The sequence below is a fragment of the Bufo bufo genome, chromosome 2, assembly GCF_905171765.1.
Source record: "Bufo bufo chromosome 2, aBufBuf1.1, whole genome shotgun sequence".
In the NCBI taxonomy this organism is placed as follows: Eukaryota; Metazoa; Chordata; class Amphibia; order Anura; family Bufonidae; genus Bufo; species Bufo bufo.
In genome coordinates this window covers 447484357-447504074 of record NC_053390.1, presented here as the reverse complement: position 1 = coordinate 447504074, position 19718 = coordinate 447484357, and the positions used below count along the sequence as shown (strand labels likewise).

The 19718-nt window shown below is 44.5% G+C and overlaps 1 protein-coding gene and 1 non-coding gene across 2 annotated transcripts; one reads left to right on the top strand and one right to left on the bottom strand.

Annotated features, from left to right (window-relative positions):
* Nucleotides 1-2442: 2442 nt before the first annotated feature.
* On the bottom strand, nt 2443-2549 carry LOC120992611. The gene has a single exon (XR_005777015.1). It is a non-coding gene; the product is annotated as a U6 spliceosomal RNA (small nuclear RNA).
* Nucleotides 2550-2801: 252 nt separating this feature from the next.
* On the top strand, nt 2802-19321 carry LOC120990915 (mediator of RNA polymerase II transcription subunit 16). The gene is made up of 8 exons (XM_040419804.1): nt 2802-3059; nt 8555-8662; nt 10699-10868; nt 11099-11530; nt 12442-12547; nt 13543-13698; nt 13805-14013; nt 19085-19321. The coding sequence occupies exons 1-8, from the start codon at nt 2924-2926 to the stop codon at nt 19319-19321; spliced, it is 1554 nt and encodes a 517-aa protein (XP_040275738.1). The 5' UTR covers nt 2802-2923.
* Nucleotides 19322-19718: the final 397 nt, after the last annotated feature.

Here is a 19718-nt window from a genome sequence, read left to right as displayed (position 1 = left end):
TCTATGTGCTACCGTTCGGCCAAACAGTAGTTTACAACCACATATGGGGTGTTTATGAAAACTACAGAATCAGGGCAACCCATTTTGAGTGTTGTTTGGCAGTTAACCCTTGTTTTACTCCTGGAAAAAATTGATTATATTGGAAAATTTTCCAAAAAATATAAATTTCAAAATTGTTTCTCCATCTGCCATTAACTCTTGTGGAACACCTAAAGGGTTAACAAAGTTTGTAAACCCAGTTTTGAATACCTTGAGGGGTGTACTTTCTTAGATGGAGTCACTTTTTTGAAATTTCTATTCTAGGGGTGCAACAGGGGGCTTCAAATGGGACATGGTATAAACAAAACCAGTCCTGCCAAATCTGCCTTCCAAAACCCATATGGTGTTCCCCTCCTTCTATGTGCTACCGTTCGGCCAAACAGTAGTTTACGACCACATATGGGGTGTTTTTGCAAACTACAGAATCAGGGCAACCCATTTTGAGTGTTGTTTGGCAGTTAACCCTTGTTTTACTCCTGGAAAAAATTGATTATATTGGAAAATTTTCCAAAAAATAGAAATTTCAAAATTGTTTCTCCATCTGCCATTAACTCTTGTGGAACACCTAAAGGGTTAACAAAGTTTGTAAACCCAGTTTTGAATACCTTGAGGGGTGTACTTTCTTAGATGGAGTCACTTTTTTGAAATTTCTATTCTAGGGGTGCAACAGGGGGCTTCAAATGGGACATGGTATAAACAAAACCAGTCCTACCAAATCTGCCTTCCAAAACCCATATGGTGTTCCCCTCCTTCTATGTGCTACCGTTCGGCCAAACAGTAGTTTACGACCACATATGGGGTGTTTTTGCAAACTACAGAATCAGGGCAACCCATTTTGAGTGTTGTTTGGCAGTTAACCCTTGTTTTACTCCTGGAAAAAATTGATTATATTGGAAAATTTTCCAAAAAATAGAAATTTCAAAATTGTTTCTCCATCTGCCATTAACTCTTGTGGAACACCTAAAGGGTTAACAAAGTTTGTAAACCCAGTTTTGAATACCTTGAGGGGTGTACTTTCTTAGATGGAGTCACTTTTTTGAAATTTCTATTCTAGGGGTGCAACAGGGGGCTTCAAATGGGACATGGTATAAACAAAACCAGTCCTACCAAATCTGCCTTCCAAAACCCATATGGTGTTCCCCTCCTTCTATGTGCTACCGTTCGGCCAAACAGTAGTTTACGACCACATATGGGGTGTTTTTGCAAACTACAGAATCAGGGCAACCCATTTTGAGTGTTGTTTGGCAGTTAACCCTTGTTTTACTCCTGGAAAAAATTGATTATATTGGAAAATTTTCCAAAAAATATAAATTTCAAAATTGTTTCTCCATCTGCCATTAACTCTTGTGGAACACCTAAAGGGTTAACAAAGTTTGTAAACCCAGTTTTGAATACCTTGAGGGGTGTACTTTCTTAGATGGAGTCACTTTTTTGAAATTTCTATTCTAGGGGTGCAACAGGGGGCTTCAAATGGGACATGGTATAAACAAAACCAGTCCTGCCAAATCTGCCTTCCAAAACCCATATGGTGTTCCCCTCCTTCTATGTGCTACCGTTCGGCCAAACAGTAGTTTACGACCACATATGGGGTGTTTTTGCAAACTACAGAATCAGGGCAACCCATTTTGAGTGTTGTTTGGCAGTTAACCCTTGTTTTACTCCTGGAAAAAATTGATTATATTGGAAAATTTTCCAAAAAATATAAATTTCAAAATTGTTTCTCCATCTGCCATTAACTCTTGTGGAACACCTAAAGGGTTAACAAAGTTTGAAAAAACAGTTTTGAATACCTTGAGGGGTGTAGTTTCTAGAATGGGGTCATTTTTGGGAGGTTTCTATTATCTAAGCCTCACAATATGACTTCAAACCTGAACTGGTCCATAAAAAGTGGGATTTTGAAGATTTCTGAAAATTTCAAAATTTGCTTCTAAACTTCTAAGCCTTGTAACATCCCCAAAAAATAAAATATCATTCCCAAAACAATTCAAGCATGAAGTAGACATATGGGGAATGTAAAGTCATCACAATTTTTGGGGGTATTACTATGTATTACAGAGGTAGAGAAACTGAAAATTTGAAATTTGCTAATTTTTCAAAATTTACGGTAAAAATTGTATTTTTTTATGCAAAAAAATTAACTTTTTTGACCCAATTTTAGCAGTGTCATGAAGTACAATATGTGACGAAAAAACAATCTCAGAACGGCCTGGGTAAGTCAAAGCGTTTTAAAGTTATGAGCACTTAAAGTGACACTGGTCAGATTTGCAAAAAATGGCCTGGTCCTTAAGGTGAAAATGAGCCTGGTCCTTAAGGTGAAAATGAGCCCGGTCCTTAAGGGGTTAAAACACTGCTGCGCAATAAAAAAATCTGCCTAAAAGAAAAGAAGATATAAGTTGCGGGAAACAAAATATGGAACGCTTCACGAATTTGCGTGTCATCCTTGCGCAGGGGCCATGCTAATCTTCTCTGTATCGTTCCAATTTTAGTATATGTGCTGCCGAAGCGAGCACAAACCTGAAGGTGGCGCACTACCTATATATAGTCCCTCACAGTGTATAATTTTAAATTAGGGCGACAAGGTAATGTTTTCCTCTGTTAATCTCTACGGGATTTCTTGTTTATTACACTGTGCGAAATGTTTTATGTAATTCACTTTTACTACGGTACTAAAGATGCCATACGTTCCGTGTGCTGTCTTTCCTGCAATGCATCATGGGAACTAGTGATATGCAAAATTCTCTGAGGTCATCGGGAAGCGACGCCGCTCAGCCTCAGGCTGCTGGTTGGTACGTTCCGTACCTTCGCGGGGTCGTTATTGTCACGTGATCATTGGTGTCTCTGTTCCAGCCTTCCACCCCGGAGCCCTGGCGGGCAGGCAGCCATCATGGACGTGGCATACATCTGTGAGTGGGACAGAAAACCACGGACCAGCCACTGCCCCTCCATCCCCCTAGTATGTGCCTGGTCTTGCCGCAACCTCATTGCCTTCACCACAGACCAGCGCAATGAAGAGGAGAAAGGTAATTCCCTGACAGGGGTGGATGTGGAGTGAGGCATGCATTTTCCCTGTGTGTCATACATTTATGGTTTAAAGGTAAAATAAAAGTTTCTTCCAGTTTGGATGTTCTATAAAGTGCAGTTATCTGATCCTAGATGGCTGGTTTTGGGGGGAAGGGACTGCTGCCGTTGTTTGCAGGGGCTTGTCTATATGGAAGGGATGTCCCCCAGTTATTGACCAGCCCATAATTTTCTAAAAGGGGTTATCCTGAAACCGGATCAATCTGTGAAAAGGAGTCACTGGGGGAGGGGAGCCACTCTAGGGTCAATTCACATGTCCGTAAGTGTTTTCCAGTCCGCAAATTGCGGATCAGCAAAACACTGATATCGACCGTGGGCCAAACATGGAAATTCACTGTTGTGGACAAGAATAGGACACCTATCTTTTTTGCAGGGCTGCGGAACGGAAGTACTGATGTGGACAACACGCAGTGCGCTGTCGGCATCTTTTGCGGCCTTATTGAAATGAATGGGTCCGTAACGGACCCAGAACTACGGATGTGTGAATGGACCCTTAATTGGCGTCCTACAGGCGTGGAACGTCATCGCAAGCTACCTCCAGCTGCCTCTGGTGCATGCGTACTGACTAGTGTTGAGCGAACTTGTGTTTTAAAGGGGTTCTGCACTTTGTTTTAACTGATGATCTATCCTCTGGATAGATCATCAGCTTCTGATCGGCGGGGGTCCGACACCCGGGACCCCTGCTGATCAGCTGTTTGAGAAGGCAGCAGCGCCGCTGGCTCCTCACTGTTTACCGCAGGCCCAGTGACGTCATGACTAGTGTCACTGGCCTGGGCGGGGCTAAGCTCTGTTTACTTGAATGGAGCTTAGCCCCGCCCACGCTACTTGATACTAGTCGTGACGTCAGTGGGCCGGCAGTAAACAGTGAGAAGGCCCCGCCGCTGCTGCCTTCTCAAACAGCTGATCGGCGGGGGTCCCGGGTGTCGGACCCCCGCCGATCAGAAGCTGATGATCTATCCAGAGGATAGATCATCAGTTTAAAACAAAGTGCAGAACCCCTTTAAGTTCGGAGTCTAAAGTTCGGGTTATGGATTCTAAATTCCGTTATGCTCCGTGGTAGCGGAATCCATAACGCGATTCTTCGATAACCTGAACTTTAGACGCCAAATTTAAAACACAAGTTCGCTCAACACTAGTACTGACCATTACTTCATCTGTGTCGAGTGCTGATGGAGGTGTCTCGTGATGATAGACTTCCTTAAAGGGTTTCTGTCACCAGAATTAACCCTATTAAACTAGCTGACATTAGCGATGTGCTAATGCAGTGCTCCAGACTAAAAAAAAATACCTAGTAGCCATTGGCTCCTGAAATGAAAAATTTAGGAGCCAAATTACATTTTTAGTCGCCAAATCGAAACAGAATCAAAATTTTGGTATCGTGACAACGCTGCGCCGATCAGATTGGCGTAGGGTTGTTTCGATACCAAAATTTTGATTCGCTTTCGTCACCATAAAAAAGTATTGCGATACTCAATACCACGCAAAAAAAAAAAAGCTGCGTGCATTTCGCATTTTATGAAACGTTCGGCCCATAATAGAACAGTCCTATCCTATTTTTTGGGGTGACAAGGTGACAAAAAAATGGCGAATGCTCACCGCATAGGAGATATTTTTTAATAATTTAATAGTTTGGACTTTTCGGACGCAGCGCTATGTATTATGTTTATTTATTTATTGTTTATATATTTTATATGTAAAATTGGGAAAGGGGGGATTTAAACTTAATAATTTTAGTGTTTTTTTTTTTTTTCTTACTATTAGCCCCCTTAGGGGCTGAAACCCTTGTCCTATTCACCCTTAGGCCCCTTTCACATGGGCGAGATTTCTGCGCGGGTGCAATGCGTGAGGTGAACGCATTGCACCCGCACTGAATCCGGACCCATTCACTTCTATGGGGCTGTGCACATGAGCGGTGATTTTCACGCATCACTTGTGCGTTGTGTGAAAATCGCAGCATGCTCTGTTGTGCGTTTTTCATGCAACGCAGGCCCCATAGAAGTTAATGGGGCTGGTTGAAAATCGCAAGCATCCGTAAGCAAGTGCGGATGCGGTGCGATTTTCACGCACGGTTGCTAGGATGAAAGTCTTTTCACTGTGTTATTTTCCCTTATTACATGGTTATAAGGGAAAATAATAGCATTCTTTAATACAGAATGCGAAGTAGAAGGTCAATATAATAAATATTATATACACCCCAGTATAATAAACATTGGTGGCGCAGTGCGCCCCCCAACACCCCAGTATAATAAACATTGGTGGCGCAGTGCGCCCCCCAACACCCCAGTATAATAAACATTGGTGGCGCAGTGCGCCCCCCAACACCCCAGTATAATAAACATTGGTGGCGCAGTGGGCAGTGCCAATGAGGGTTAAAAAATAAAAATAAAATTAACTCACCTCCTCCAATTGATCGCGTAGCTGCCGGTCTCCTGTTCTTTCTTCGGGACCTGTCAAAGGACCTGTGGTGACATCACTGTGCTCATCACATGGTACATCACATGATCCATCACCACACCATGGTTATTGACCATGTGATGAGCTCAGTGACGTCACCACAGGTCCTGAAGAAAGAACAGGAGATCGGCAGCTTCGCGATCAATTGGAGGATGTGAGTTAATTTTATTTTTAATTTTTTAACCCTCATTGGTACTGCCCACTGCACCACCAATGTTTATTATATTGGGGGGGGGGCGCACTGCGCAACCAATGTTTATTATACTGGGGGTGTTGGTGGGGGGGGCGCACTGCGCCACCAATGTTTATTATAATGGGGTGTTTGGGGGGGGGGGGGGGGGGGCGCACTGCGCCACCAATGAAGATAACTGAGCTGTTAATACAAATACAGGAGGCGGCTGCCGGAATCAAATAGCCGACACCTGACCTCTATGACAGGGAGCTGCGATCCGCTGCAGTTAACCCCTCAGGTGCCGCACCTGAAGGGTTAACTGCCGCTGATCGCAGCTCCCTGTCATAGAGCTCGGGTGCCGGCTATTTGATTCCGGCACCCGCCTCCTGTATTTGTATTAACAGCTCAGTTATCTTCATTGGTGGCGCAGTGGCCACAGCCCCTCCTCCTCCCGTCTCTCTCTTCTTATTGGCGGCGGTAGCACAGGGGGAAGGAGAGACTACTTCTCCACTGCGCTGCTGAAATGAACATCTGCGGCGGGGCAGAGAACTATCATCTCCTGTGCCCGCCGCTGTATTCAACTGCAGAGCTGCGGTGGCTGGTCTAGTCGCAAATGGCGACAAGACTAAAAAGTCTTGTCGCCATTTGTAAATTCTAAGTCGCATTGGTGACCATTTTGGTCGCCATCTGGAGCCCTGTAATGTCAGCTGAACCTAACTAGTCTATTCCTACTGTTATGTATGCCCCCGTTACTGCAGAAATATAACTTTTATAATATGCTAATTAGCCTCTAGGTGCAAGGGGGGTGTTGCCCCTGCTCCCACCTCTGGCCACGCCTTGCTACACTAGATTGACAGGGCCAGGCAGCCTTCACCTCCAACTGCCGGCCCTGTGCGCTGGGGAAATCTCAAGCTTGTCAACCTTTTTCCTCTCCAGCCTTTAGTTTTCACTGCCCCTGCAGGCTGTTCTTCCGTACTTTCCCTGAAATCTGTCAGAAAGCCGCGCTAGCAGCTCCATCTGTAGCTTGTATCTCCAGTTCTCTAGCAGCTCATAACCAGTGAATTGTGATCACACCGCTACTTTCACACTCGCGCTTGGTGCGGATCCGTCATGGATCTGCACAGACAGATTCGTTCAGATAATAAAACGGTATGCATCCGTTCAGAACGGATCCGTTTGTATTATCTGTAACATAGCCAAGACGGATCAGTCTTGAACGCCACTGAAATCCAATGGAGGACGGATCCGTTTTCTATTGTGTCAGTGAAAACGGATCCGTCCCCATTGACTTACATTGTGTGCCAGGAGGGATCTGTTTGCCTCTGCATCGTCAGGCAGACACCAAAACGCTGCAGGCAATGTTTGGATGACCACCTCCAAAGCGGAATGGAGACTGAACGGAGGCAAACTGATGCATTCTGAGCGGATCCTTTTCCATTCAGAATGCATTAGGGCAAAACTGATCTGTTTTGGACCGCTTGTGAGAGCCCTGAACGGATCTCACAAACGGAAAGCCAAAACATGAGTGTGAAAGTAGCCTTAGACTTCACCTTGTATGAGAGTTTATCTGCTGTCGGGGAACTAGAGATCAGAGCTGCAGACTGAACACTCTGGTAGATTTCACTGAAAAGCAGAGAGAACTGAAAGCTGTAGAAAAGAAAACGGTTAAAGACCAATTGGAAAATGATTTTTACCCAAATTAAGTAGAATGCAACAATAAAAAAATAAAAAAAAAGCCCCCAAAGTTGTCCATATCCTTTAAGCTGGCCATAACCGAGTAAGGCTACTTTCCCATTTTTTGTGGATCCATCATTGATCTGCAAAAACGCTTCCGTTACAATAATACAACGGCATGCATCCGTCATGAACGGATCCGGTTGAATTATGTCTTCTATAGCCATGACGGATCCGTCTTGAACACCATTGAAAGTCAATGGGGGACGGATCCGTTTTCTTTTGTCAGAGAAAACGGACTTGTCCCCATTCACTTACATTGTGTGTCGGGATGGACACATTTTGCTTTGCTCCGCACCACATCGCGGACAAAAAAAACACCGCTTGCAGCGTTATTGTGTCCGCGATGGGGAAGCAACGGAACGGAATGCATTTTGGAGCGCTCCGTTTTGTTCAGTTCAGTTTTGTCCACATTGACAGTGAATGGGAACAAAACAGAAGTGTTTTCTTCCGCTATTGAGATCCTATGACGGATCTCAATAGCGGAATTGAAACCGCTAGTGTGAAAGTAGTCTTAACAGTCAAACAATGCTCCTTCATCTGACAGCTATCTCTCCTAATCCTCAAACAAGCATGCCTATGTAGTGAATGGGGAGAGGGTGAAAAGCCGCTACAAGACTTCTCGGGCGTTGAAATCCAACATGCCGTTCCTTATTTTTTTTATGTCAGCCATTCGTGGAGAGTTTGGAGCCACCATACATATTAGATGGTAAACCAGACCCTCAAAAATTGGCGGGTTTGGCTGATACATATCTAGCCAGCTTAAAGGGGTTATCCGAGATTTTCTTTATCGATGAACCTCGCCGATCTGATATTGATGGCCTATCCTGAGGTTAGGTCGTCAATAAAATTCTCTTGGAAAACCCTTTTAAGGGACCTGATTTGTGCCTCCCTAGTGACCAAAACCAGAAGAATCTCATTGTGAGTAGGGGGTTACTGTGCTTGGTTTTGCTCAGGTACTTTAGTTTGCACGTCAGTCTTTGGAGCAAAATAAAGCAAGAAGTGATCCGTAAGGAAGATGGTCACAAATCTCCAACACTGTAAATGTATATTTAGTTGTCTTTTTTTCCATTGAAGATCTTACCCACATGATTCACATCCTGGATACAGAACACCCTTGGGACGTCTACTCCATTAATTCGGGCCACCAGGAAGTCATCACTAGCTTGGAGTGGGACCAGTCTGGTAAGGGATGACAAGATTTTGGTAACTTCAGTAGCTTTCAGTAACAATACTTGACTTGGTAAATGTATTAATTAGGGCTGCAACAAGTACTAGATTATATTGAGTAATTTGACACAAAAAAATCTTCGTTTGTGTCACGTGACAACGGAGCGGGAGTGAAGTGCTTGCTATTACTCCCGCTCCCTGGTCTCCGGCTGGCCCGCAATGCGCTCAGAATACTCCCCTTTCCCGCAGGGGCCTCCGGACACTCCCACAGCACGTCCATGGTCCCGCGCTGTACTGACCTTCTGACGTACGCCGTGACATCAGGCCCAGAGCAGCGCGGAACGATGGAGTGTCGGCGGCGCCCCTGCTGGAAACGTAAGTCTGACAGCCACTTCCCACGCAGTAATTATCACAGCTAATTACAGACTGTGCGACTGGATGGGGAGCTGAATTTTCATCACGTATCAGGCCTCTTTAATTGCTCTCAGGAGGTCAAGTGTGTGAACGGCATCCAAACCCCAATAAGACAGGCCGGTGATTGCACACAGGCTGAATAAAGGAAGATGGTAGAACAGCCAAGACAGACACTAGCACCCACTCCTCTGCTGTAACACTGCGCTTTATATATTACCCCAACATTTACTGCTGTACCTCCGCAAATACAGCTTAGGGTGCCGGAGAGGGGAGAAGTCCCGTGCACAGAGGGCAGAATGCCTGCTGAAGACATAGAGTAATACATGCCTCCTGTAACCTGCAGAAGGCATTATATCACCCCTATAGAGTAATACATACCTCCTGTAACCTGCAGGAGACATTATATCACCCCTATAGAGTAATACATACCTCCTGTAACCTGCAGAAGATATTATATCACCCCATATAGAGTAATATATACCTCCTGTAACCTGCAGAAGACATATCACCCCTATAGAGTAACATATACCTCCTGTAACCTGCAGGAGACATATCACCCCTATAGAGTAACATATACCTACTGTAACCTGCAGGAGACATTATCACACCATATAGAGTAATACATACCTCCTGTAACCTGCTGAAGGCATTAGATCACCCCATATAGAGTAATATATACCTCCTGTAACCTGCAGAAGACATTATATCACCCCTATAAAGGAACACATACCTCCTGTAACCTGCAGGAGACATTATATCACCCCTATAGAGTAATACATACCTCCTGTAACCTGCAGGAGACATTATATCACCCCTATAGAGTAATACATACCTCCTGTAACCTGCAGGAGACATTATATAACCCCATATAGAGTAATATATACCTCCTGTAACCTGCAGGAGACATTATATCACCCCATATAGAGTAATATATACCTCCTGTAACCTGCAGGAGACATTATATCACCCCTATAGAGTAATATATACCTACTGTAACCTGCAGGAGACATTATATCACCCCATATAGAGTAATATATACCTCCTGTAACCTGCAGAAGACATTATATCACCCCATATAGAGTAATATATACCTCCTGTAACCTGCAGGAGACATTATATCACCCCTATAAAGGAACACATACCTCCTGTAACCTGCAGGAGACATTATATCACCCCTATAGAGTAATACATACCTCCTGTAACCTGCAGGAGACATTATATCACCCCTATAGAGTAATACATACCTCCTGTAACCTGCAGGAGACATTATATCACCCATATAGAGTAATACATACCTCCTGTAACCTGCAGAAGACATTATATCACCCCTATAGAGTAACAACTGGGGGAGCTGAAGGCACTGGGGGGGGGGGGGGTCTGATAAGTTTTTATAAAGGAAAACAGTCTATTAATTTATTTTTTCTTATTAGATTAGTCGATTAATCGTAAAAATAATCGGTAGGATACTCGATTTCTCAAATAATCGTTTACTGCAGCCCTAGTATTAATCTGTAATTAATGGGACTTCTCACTGAAGTTTATGAGATTGTGAGTAGGTTCTATGCCAGAAGCTGGTCTACTGGAGATCACAAGCCAATGGATGCTTGAATAGATGATGTTTTTTTCCTCCTTCATAGGATCCCGCCTTCTTTCAGCTGATGCAGATGGGGTGATAAAATGTTGGGGTATGACTGACCACTTAGCAAATAGCTGGCAGAGCTTAGTGGGAAGTGAAGTTGATGGTGACCCTATTGTCGCACTCTCTTGGCTTCATAATGGGGTGAAATTGGCACTTCACGTGGAGAAGGTCAGTAATATAATTGTTTAGAATAGCATTTCTTCTGGGAGCGTAGTATTTCTTATGTCTTAAAAGGGTATTCCAGTAATGTGAGGTTATCCCTTATCCACAAGATAGGAAATAACTATTAGATCAGTAAGGGTCCTACCACCGATCTAATAGTGTGGATACGGGATAACGTCACATTTCTGGAATACCCCTTTAAATTATCATTATTTTGTCTTATTCTCTTTTACCAGTCTGGAGTTTCCAGTTTTGGCGAGAAATTTTCTCGTGTAAAGTTTTCCCCATCCCTCACCTTGTTTGGAGGCAAACCAATGGAAGGCTGGATCGCTGTTACTGTCAGTGGATTGGTGACTGTGTCTTTGCTAAAGCCCAATGGACAAGTGTTGACAGCCACAGAAAGCCTGTGCCGCCTTCGTTGCAGGGTGGCACTGGCTGACATTGCCTTCACAGGAGGTGGGAACATTGTAGTAGCCACATGCGATGGAAGCAGCACGTCCCCAATACAGTTCTATAAAGTCTGTGTGTCTGTTGTGAGTGAAAAGTGTAAAATCGACACCGAGATCCTTCCGTCCCTCTTCATGCGCTGCACCACAGATCCTGCACGCAAGGACAAGTTTCCCGCAGTGACACATCTCAAGTTCCTTGCTCGAGATATGTCTGAGCAGGTAAATGCAAAGTGTAGAAGGCTATGTACATACAAGTTGTTGTTTTCCTTCTAAAACTGAAGAAGCACAAAGGGAAACCAGTCAGACCATTTCCTTCATTTTATACTGGACTGGAGCTGATTGACCTCTACCTGTAACTGCTTCAGTAATCCACAAAGATGGCCTTACACACTCCAGTTCCTGAGTCCCGTGGAGCTCAGTCTGGTTTCCCTTATCTCAGGCACATTAGGGTCTATTCTATAGGAAGCATATTAAAGGGGTTTTCCAAGACTTGTATACTTCTCAGGATAGGTCATCAGTATCTGATTGGTAGGGGTCCGACACCTGGGACCCCTGCCGATCAGCTGTTTGTGAAGGCACCGGCACTCGTAGTAGCTCACCAAGCACATTGTATTGCAGTTTAGTTGGGGCCGATCTGTGCCTAGGCCACGTGACACATGAACGTGACATCACATGGCCTAGGAAAAGTTGAGGGAAGGCCTCAGCGCTCACAGGAACTGGTACCTTCTCAAACAGCTGATCAGGAGGGGTCCCGGGTGTTAGACTCCCACAATCAGTAAAAAACACTTGGAAAACCGCTTTAACCTTAGCATGCTAACATTTTTGCTTAGGTTTCTATATATTTCTGCTCTGTTTCTATGGTACACTGTTTAGAAAGTATAGCTTGTAATGGGTTGTGGTCTTTTAGAGGCAGATTGGTACATGCACTACGGGCTATATGTGTGTGGTGTTGTGTTTTTTCTTTTTTTTTTTTTTATTCTTCTAAATCAATAGGGGACAGTAAAGTTCCAAAATTCACCCATATCCCTTCCCTTCATCCTCTCCCTTTCCCTGGTGGAACTTAATGGGCGCATGTTTTCTTTGTGTGTATTCTGACAGTGCAGTAAAAATGTTGTCTTCTGTTTCGATAGGTGCTCCTTTGTGCCTCTAATCAGTGTTCCAGTGTAGCAGAGTGCTGGTCCCTGAGGAAAGAGGGGCTTCCTCTTAATAATATTTTCCAGCAGTTGTCCCCCGGTGGTAAGTAGTACTTCCATGAACTCTCTGTATAATGCCTTACACTGCATGAAGTATGCGGACATCTGAGCACCCTATCCATGTATCTCTTTGCTCGTATAACAGTTTGCAAGTCTGTCATATTCCGCTATAAAATTTAAAAAGGTTATACGAACTGATAGGTCATGAGTATCTGATCGGTGGGGGCTCCACAGAATATAAATGTCTGGGCCGGGCTCCTCTGTCCAGGGATTATGGAAACGGCCAAGCTCACTCAGCTACACGTTAATAACCCCTGTTCACTTCTTCAGAAGTTATGCAGATAGAGGAGCTTTGCACGAGGTTGGCTGTTTCTGTAATCTTGTCTGCCGCTGACTGCTGAACCCAGGTGGGGTGAGGATAGGGCAGTCTCAGGCCTTGTGGATGTGCCATAAATCGCACATCCAATGTGGGAATACACATCCAAAAAGTCACAAGGAATCCTTTAAGGGGTTGTCTCACTTCAGCAAATGGCATTTATCATGTAGAAAAAGTTAATACAAGGCACCTACTAATGTATTGTGATTGTCCATATTGCTTCCTTTGCTGGCTTCATTAATTTTTCCATAGCATTATACACTGCTTGTATCCACGGGTTACGACCACCCTGTAATCCAGCAGTGGTGGTCGTGCTTACACACTATAGGAAAAAGCATCTCTGGTGGCTGGGACCATAGGAGCGCATAGGCACGCATGCGCAGCAGCTCCTGTCTCAGCCACCCTCTATGTGCACTGCAGCGGTGGCCATGACCCCTGGAAACGAGCAGTGGATAATGTGATGGAAAAATGAATGAAGCCAGCAAAGGAGGCAATATGGACTATCACAATACATTAGTAAGTGCCTTGTATTAACTGCATCTACATGATAAATACCATTTACGGAAGTGAGACAACCCCATTTGGATTCCGCATCAGCTTTTTTTCAGCACGCAAAAACTCCATGTGAACATACCCTTATGCAATCTTCTTTTGTCTTGCAGTAAGTGATAAGCAACCAATGATCCTGAAGTGGCGGATATTGTCTGCTACCAATGAGCTAGAGCGCGTTTCTGCTGTGGCATTGCCCAAGTTACCCATTTCACTTACTAACACGGACATCAAAGTTGCGAATGACACAAAGTTCTATCCTGGTTTAGGTATGATATTCCTAATCGGGTTTCTTATATTGAAGATTTAGTGTGAGTTAGTATGGTATTTGTGGATGTACATCCTTTTCTAATTAGACTTCAATTTCATTTCCAGGTCTTGCCCTTGCATTCCACGATGGCAATGTGCATATTGTGCACAGACTGTCCCTACAGACAATGGCTGTCTTATTTGGTTCCTCTATGCGGCAATCTGAAGAACCCAGCTTAAAACGCCAGCGATCTCCTACCCCATGTGTACACTTTAAGGCTTTACAGATGTCTTGGACCTCTCTCGCTTTAGTTGGCTTGGACACTCAGGGAAAGGTTGGTAGACAGAAAATATGAAACACTAATGCAGTATAAGGCCTCATGCACACGACCGTTGTTCTGGTCCACATCCGAGCCGCAGTTTTTGTGGCTCGGGTGCGGAACCGTTCACTTCAATGGGGCCGCAAAAGATGCGGACAGCACTCCATGTGCAAAAAACGGAACGGCCGTGTGCATGAGGCCTAAGCATGCAACCACACGAGACAACTCTGCTGCTCAATTTTCATCACAGAAATTCAGCAGCGGCTTTCTCTGAAATACACCATCAGAAAAGGGCTGGTAAAAATAAAGTGCCACTGTAGCACTGTGTCCTTATTGAATGATCGATGGCATCGTTTATGCTAGACTGTGGTCTGAACAACAGCCGCATTTATGCTAGACTGAGGACTGACCAGCAGCAATGATTATGCTAGGGCTGGGCGATTTAATCTAAATTAATTTCTTTCATAGCAGTGTGTCATCACAGCCTGTATATAGAAACATAGACTGTGTCGGCAGATAAGAACCATTTGGCCCATCTAGTCTGCCCAATATACTGAATACTATGAATAGTCCCTGGCCCTATCTTATATGAAGGATGGCCTTATGCCTATCCCATGCATGCTTAAACTCCTCCACTGTATTTGCAGCTACCACTTCTGCAGGAAGGCTATTCCATGCATCCACTACTCTCTCAGTAAAGTAATACTTCCTGATATTACTTTTAAACCTTTGCCCCTCTAATTTAAAACTATGTCCTCTTGTAGCAGTTTTTCTTCTTGTAAATCTTCTCTCCTCTTTTACCTTGTTGATTCCCTTTATGTATTTAAAAGTTTCTATCATATCCCCTCTGTCTCGTCTTTCTTCCAAGCTATACATGTTAAGGTCCTTTAAGCTTTCCTGGTAAGTTTTATCCTGCAATCCATGTACTAGTTTAGTAGCTCTTCTCTGAACTCTCTCCAAAGTATCAATATCCTTCTGGAGATATGGTCTCCAGTACTGAGCACAATACTCCAAATGAGGTCTCACTAGTGCTCTGTAGAGCGGCATGAGCAACTCCCTCTTTCTACTGGTAATGCCTCTCCCTATACACCCAAGCATTCTGCTAGCATTTCCTGCTGCTCTATGACATTGTCTGCCTACCTTTTAAAGGGGTTCTCCACTTTCATTTAACTGATGATCTATCCTCTGGATAGATCATCAGCTTCTGATCGGCGGGGGTCCGACACCCGGGACCCCCGCCGATCAGCTGTTTGAGAAGGCAGTAGCGCCGCGGCCTTCTCACTGTTTACCGCCGGCCCACTGACGTCACGACTAGTATCAACTAGCGTGGGCGCGGCTAAGCTCTGTTCACTTGAATGGACATCAGTGGGCAGGCGGCCCGGCGGTAAACAGTGAGAAGGCCGCGCCGCTGCTGGAGCGCCGCTGCCTTCTCAAACAGCTGATCGGCGGGGGTCCCGGGTGTCGGACCCCCGCCGATCAGAAGTTTGTGATCTATCCAGAGGATAGATCATCCGTTAAATGTAAGTGCAGAACCCCTTTAAGTCTTCTGAAATAATGATCCCTAAATCCCTTTCCTCAGATACTGAGGTTAGGACTGTATCACTGATTTTATATTCTGCTCTTGGGTTTTTACGTCCCAGGTGCATTATCTTGCACTTATCAACATTACATTTTAGTTGCCAGATTTTTGACCATTCCTCTAGTTTTCCTAAATCCTTTTCCATTTGGTGTATCCCTCTAGGAATATCAATATACTCTTCATTCCTAGCAGCCTGAGCCATTAATCCTGGTGTGGGCTGCTGGGACTAAAGAGATCACCCCCCTCCCCTTCCCTCAGGCTGTGCTGATACAGTCCTTCAGATCACTGCTGGAGCTGGGCTCCTGCTATCACAGCCAGGTACGAGATAACTTAGATTCCGGACACTTAAAGGGGTTATCTGGGAATTTGATATTGATCACCTCTTCTCAGGATCATCTCAAATCGTCGAGATCAGATCAGGGGCAGCGACTCCTGATCAACTATTCAAAGAGTACGCAGCACGCCTTGAGCACTTAGGCCTCCTCATAGGCCAGTAAAGTCACCATACATGGGTCTTGTGACCTAGGCGCAGCTCAGTCCCATTCAAGTGAATGGGCCAGAGCTGCAGTACCGAGAACAGCCGCTATACAATGTTGTGCGCTGTGCTTGGTAAGCTGTGAGAAGGCTGCGGCGCTCACTGAAGCTCCAGTGAGCGTAGCAGCCACTTCAAACTGCTGATCGGTGGTGGTCCCAGGGGTAAGTCCCCTGCCAATCTGATACTGATGACCTATCCTGAGGCTAGGCCATCAATATCTAATTCCCAGATAAACCCTTTAACTCCCCAGATGCCACGATTAGTAGCAACCATTGCATCTAGGCAGTTATACAGAGGGTTTTTACGATGTCAGCCCCCTGCGAACACAACCGCAGGGGGCCGATGCATTGCCATGGCAGTCAGGGTCCTACACAAAGGCCCCTAGGCCTGGCCTGACTGTATGAATAATAAACTGTGCAGGCAGAAGCAGCCTAATAGACTGCCTGATAGGCTATAATGGTATGCAAAATATACCACTGCATTATCAAAGCCATGTCCCCTAGTGAGAGTAAAAAAATTAAGGTTAGTAAACAATTTTTTCCATAAAAAGTATTTATTTTGTAAACGTGGTAACAAATGCACACATCTAGGGTCCAACAGAACACATATAATAATATAGATAACACGTTATTCACACCACCCAAGAACAATGAAAAAAACGAAACACAAAAGGTAGCGGAATTGTTCCCAACCGCCCCCCAGTAAGTTCCATGTATGCCAAAATGGCACTAAACCCCCATCTCATCCCACAGAATACCTTCTGACCTTTGGAATGCAAAGACATAAAAATGTTTCATGCAAAAGTCGTGAAAAGCATATAAAAATACTCCTATTTGGTAATCGTACTGACAGATACTAAAGGTAATGTTATGTCACACAGTGAATTTTGTAAATTTAAAGAGGACCTTTGACCAGAATAAAGTATCTAAACTGACTATACAGACGTGTAGAGCGGCGCCCAGGGATCCCCCTGCACTTACTGTTATCCCCGGGCGCCTCTCCGGTTATAGCCTCCGGTATGTTCATAGTTAGCCTCCACCCAGGGGAACCTGCCGGCGTCTCTTTCTCCTATGCTGTAGCGCTGGCCAATCGCAGCGCTCAGCTCATAGCCTGAGCGCTGTGATTGGCCAGCGCTACAGCATAGGAGAAGGAGACCGCGGCAGGTTCCCCTGGGTGGAGCCTAACTATAAACATACCGGAGGCTATAACCGGAGAACGGAGCGGCGCCTGGGGATAACAGTAAGTGCAGGGGGATCCCTGGGCGCCGTTCTACACGTCTGTATAGTCAGTTTAGATACTTTATTCTGGATAAAGGTCTTCTTTAAAGTGCAAAAATAGCTTTTTTTTTTTTTTTTTTTTTTTTTTTTTTCGGTACTGCACGTCAAAAAATAAAAGTTAATCAATAAGGCCTCTTTCACACTACCGTATGGCTTTTTCAGTGTTTTGCAGTCTGTTTTTCACAGATCCGTTGTGTTTCCGTTTCCATTCCGTTTTTCCATTCCGTTTTTCCGTCAGGCAAATACAGTATACAGTGATTACATAGAAAAAATTGGGCTGGGCATAAAATTTTAAATACACGGTTCTGCAAAAACGGAACGGATGCGGTAGACATACGGATGCATTTCCGTATGTGTTCCTTTTTTTTTTTGAGGACCCATTGACTTGAATGGAGCCACGGAACGTGATTTGCGGGCAATAATAGGACATGTTCTATCTTTCAACGGGATGGAAATACAGAAACGGAATGCATACGGTGTACATTCAGTTTTTTTTTGCGCAATCATTGAAATGAATGGTTCCGTATACGGAACGCAAAAAACGGCCCGTAAACGGGGGAAAAAAAAGAGGCAAAGTATGCAAGAGGCTTAACTTGTATGTACACTAAAATGTCACTGGAAACTGTAATATGACAGAAAAATAAGTTATCGCCAAAAAAATATACAAATTGAGAAAAATTGATGATTGTCCTTAAACTGAAAATAATCAGGATTTTTTATATATATATATTTTTTTTTGCAAAATCGCCCAGCCCTGGGTTATGCCAGACTGTGGACTGACTGGTGGCGACATCCACACTAGTCCATTTGTTTAGCAGTGATATTTTTTGTATAATACAAGGGAATGGGTCTGGTCCAGAGTTTGGGCCTGCAGGACTCTAGTTATGCCATAGAGTTCAGTTTATAGTTCACCTCAAAACTAGTTAGGTGACAATAACTTGACTTCGTATTCAGTGTTTCAGCTTGTCACATTTTATCACCGGATCCAGGCACTTTCTGGCATAAATGCCGGGTTTCGGCTGGACAAATACCTCTGCATGTAGCGCTGTTTTGTCGGATCAGGCTGCTGGATCATCTCTAACGGAGATGTGAACGCAGCCTAAAAGCTTGCCGCAGCTTACTATCTTTTAGGAGCTCAGAATCTTGGCTTTTAAATAGTTCCAGACTCCTTTCGATTCTAAATGCAATATTCAGGCCACTTTGAAGTCGGGTCCAGAATGAAATTATTTACTTCCTGGTTTTGTGTAAGGGAGAGGTGAGGGGAAACTGCTAGTGACATCAGGAAGAAAGATCATTGCCTGCAACTGTGACCTTGGGGAGGAAGATATGCACTTTTCTTCAGGTTATCACCTCTCCTTACCAGTCATACAGGATATGTGTTCTATGGGTGATGGGTTTTGCTTCTGCTGAGTAAGAGTTTGAACAGTTGCAAATCTAATCGCCCCCTGCACCTATCAGATGGCATTTTGTTGACCTCTATTCCTCCCGCTCCACACCCCCTATTTCACATATTACATGGGCATGCTCACATGCAGAGAAATATGATCACATTTTGGGGAAGAACATGAGGGAGTCTGATTGTTAACTACATTTCTTTTTTGTTATGTGTCTGTAGGATACATATAATTTCTTCAAGTTCATGTTCCCCATTTTATTTTATATTTTTATCATTGACTTGTGTTCTTTGTTTCACAGCTTAGTATGCTGAGGGTCTCACCTTCCATGGGACATGCACTTGATATGACTACGTCACTTCGCCATCTACTCTTCCTTCTCGAGTACTGCATGGTGACAGGCTATGACTGGTGGGACATTCTGCTTCATGTACAGCCAAATATGGTACACAATTTAGTAGAGAAGCTGCATGAGGAGTACACCAAACAGAATGCTGCGCTGCAACAGGTGAGAGCGCGCTCTCTAGGTAGACACTGAATTACGGTTGCACTGGGTATCGAATTATCGATACCCAATTGATACTTTTGTACCAGCATCGATTCAATACCGGCATTTGCCTTTTACCGATACTAGGCTGTGCTACTGCGCAGCCTAGTATCAGAGAACATGGCGTGCGCTGCTCTCAGCACGCTCCATGTTCTCATCAGCAGCACAGGGGAGAAGGAATGAGTCACTCCCTCCCCTCTGTGCCACTTCCACCATTGACAAGAGAGAGGGGAAGAGGAGGGGAGGAGCTGTGGCCACTGAACCACCAATAAAGATAACTAACCCATTAATTCAAATACAGGTGGCGGGTGCCAGTGACAGAATCACATACCCGGCACCCGACCTATATGACAGGGCGCTGCGATCCGTGGCAATTAATACCTCGCTT

What these genes read in the sequence shown, in the direction of transcription:
- LOC120990915 (XM_040419804.1), top strand. Translation starts at nt 2,924, where the DNA reads ATGGACGTGGCATACATCTGTGAGTGGGACAGAAAACCACGGACCAGC. An exon ending in GCGCAATGAAGAGGAGAAAG is followed by an intron (nt 3,060 to 8,554) that starts GTAATTCCCTGA and finishes TTTCCATTGAAG; the next exon opens with ATCTTACCCACATGATTCAC. An exon ending in CTCGAGATATGTCTGAGCAG is followed by an intron (nt 11,531 to 12,441) that starts GTAAATGCAAAG and finishes CTGTTTCGATAG; the next exon opens with GTGCTCCTTTGTGCCTCTAA.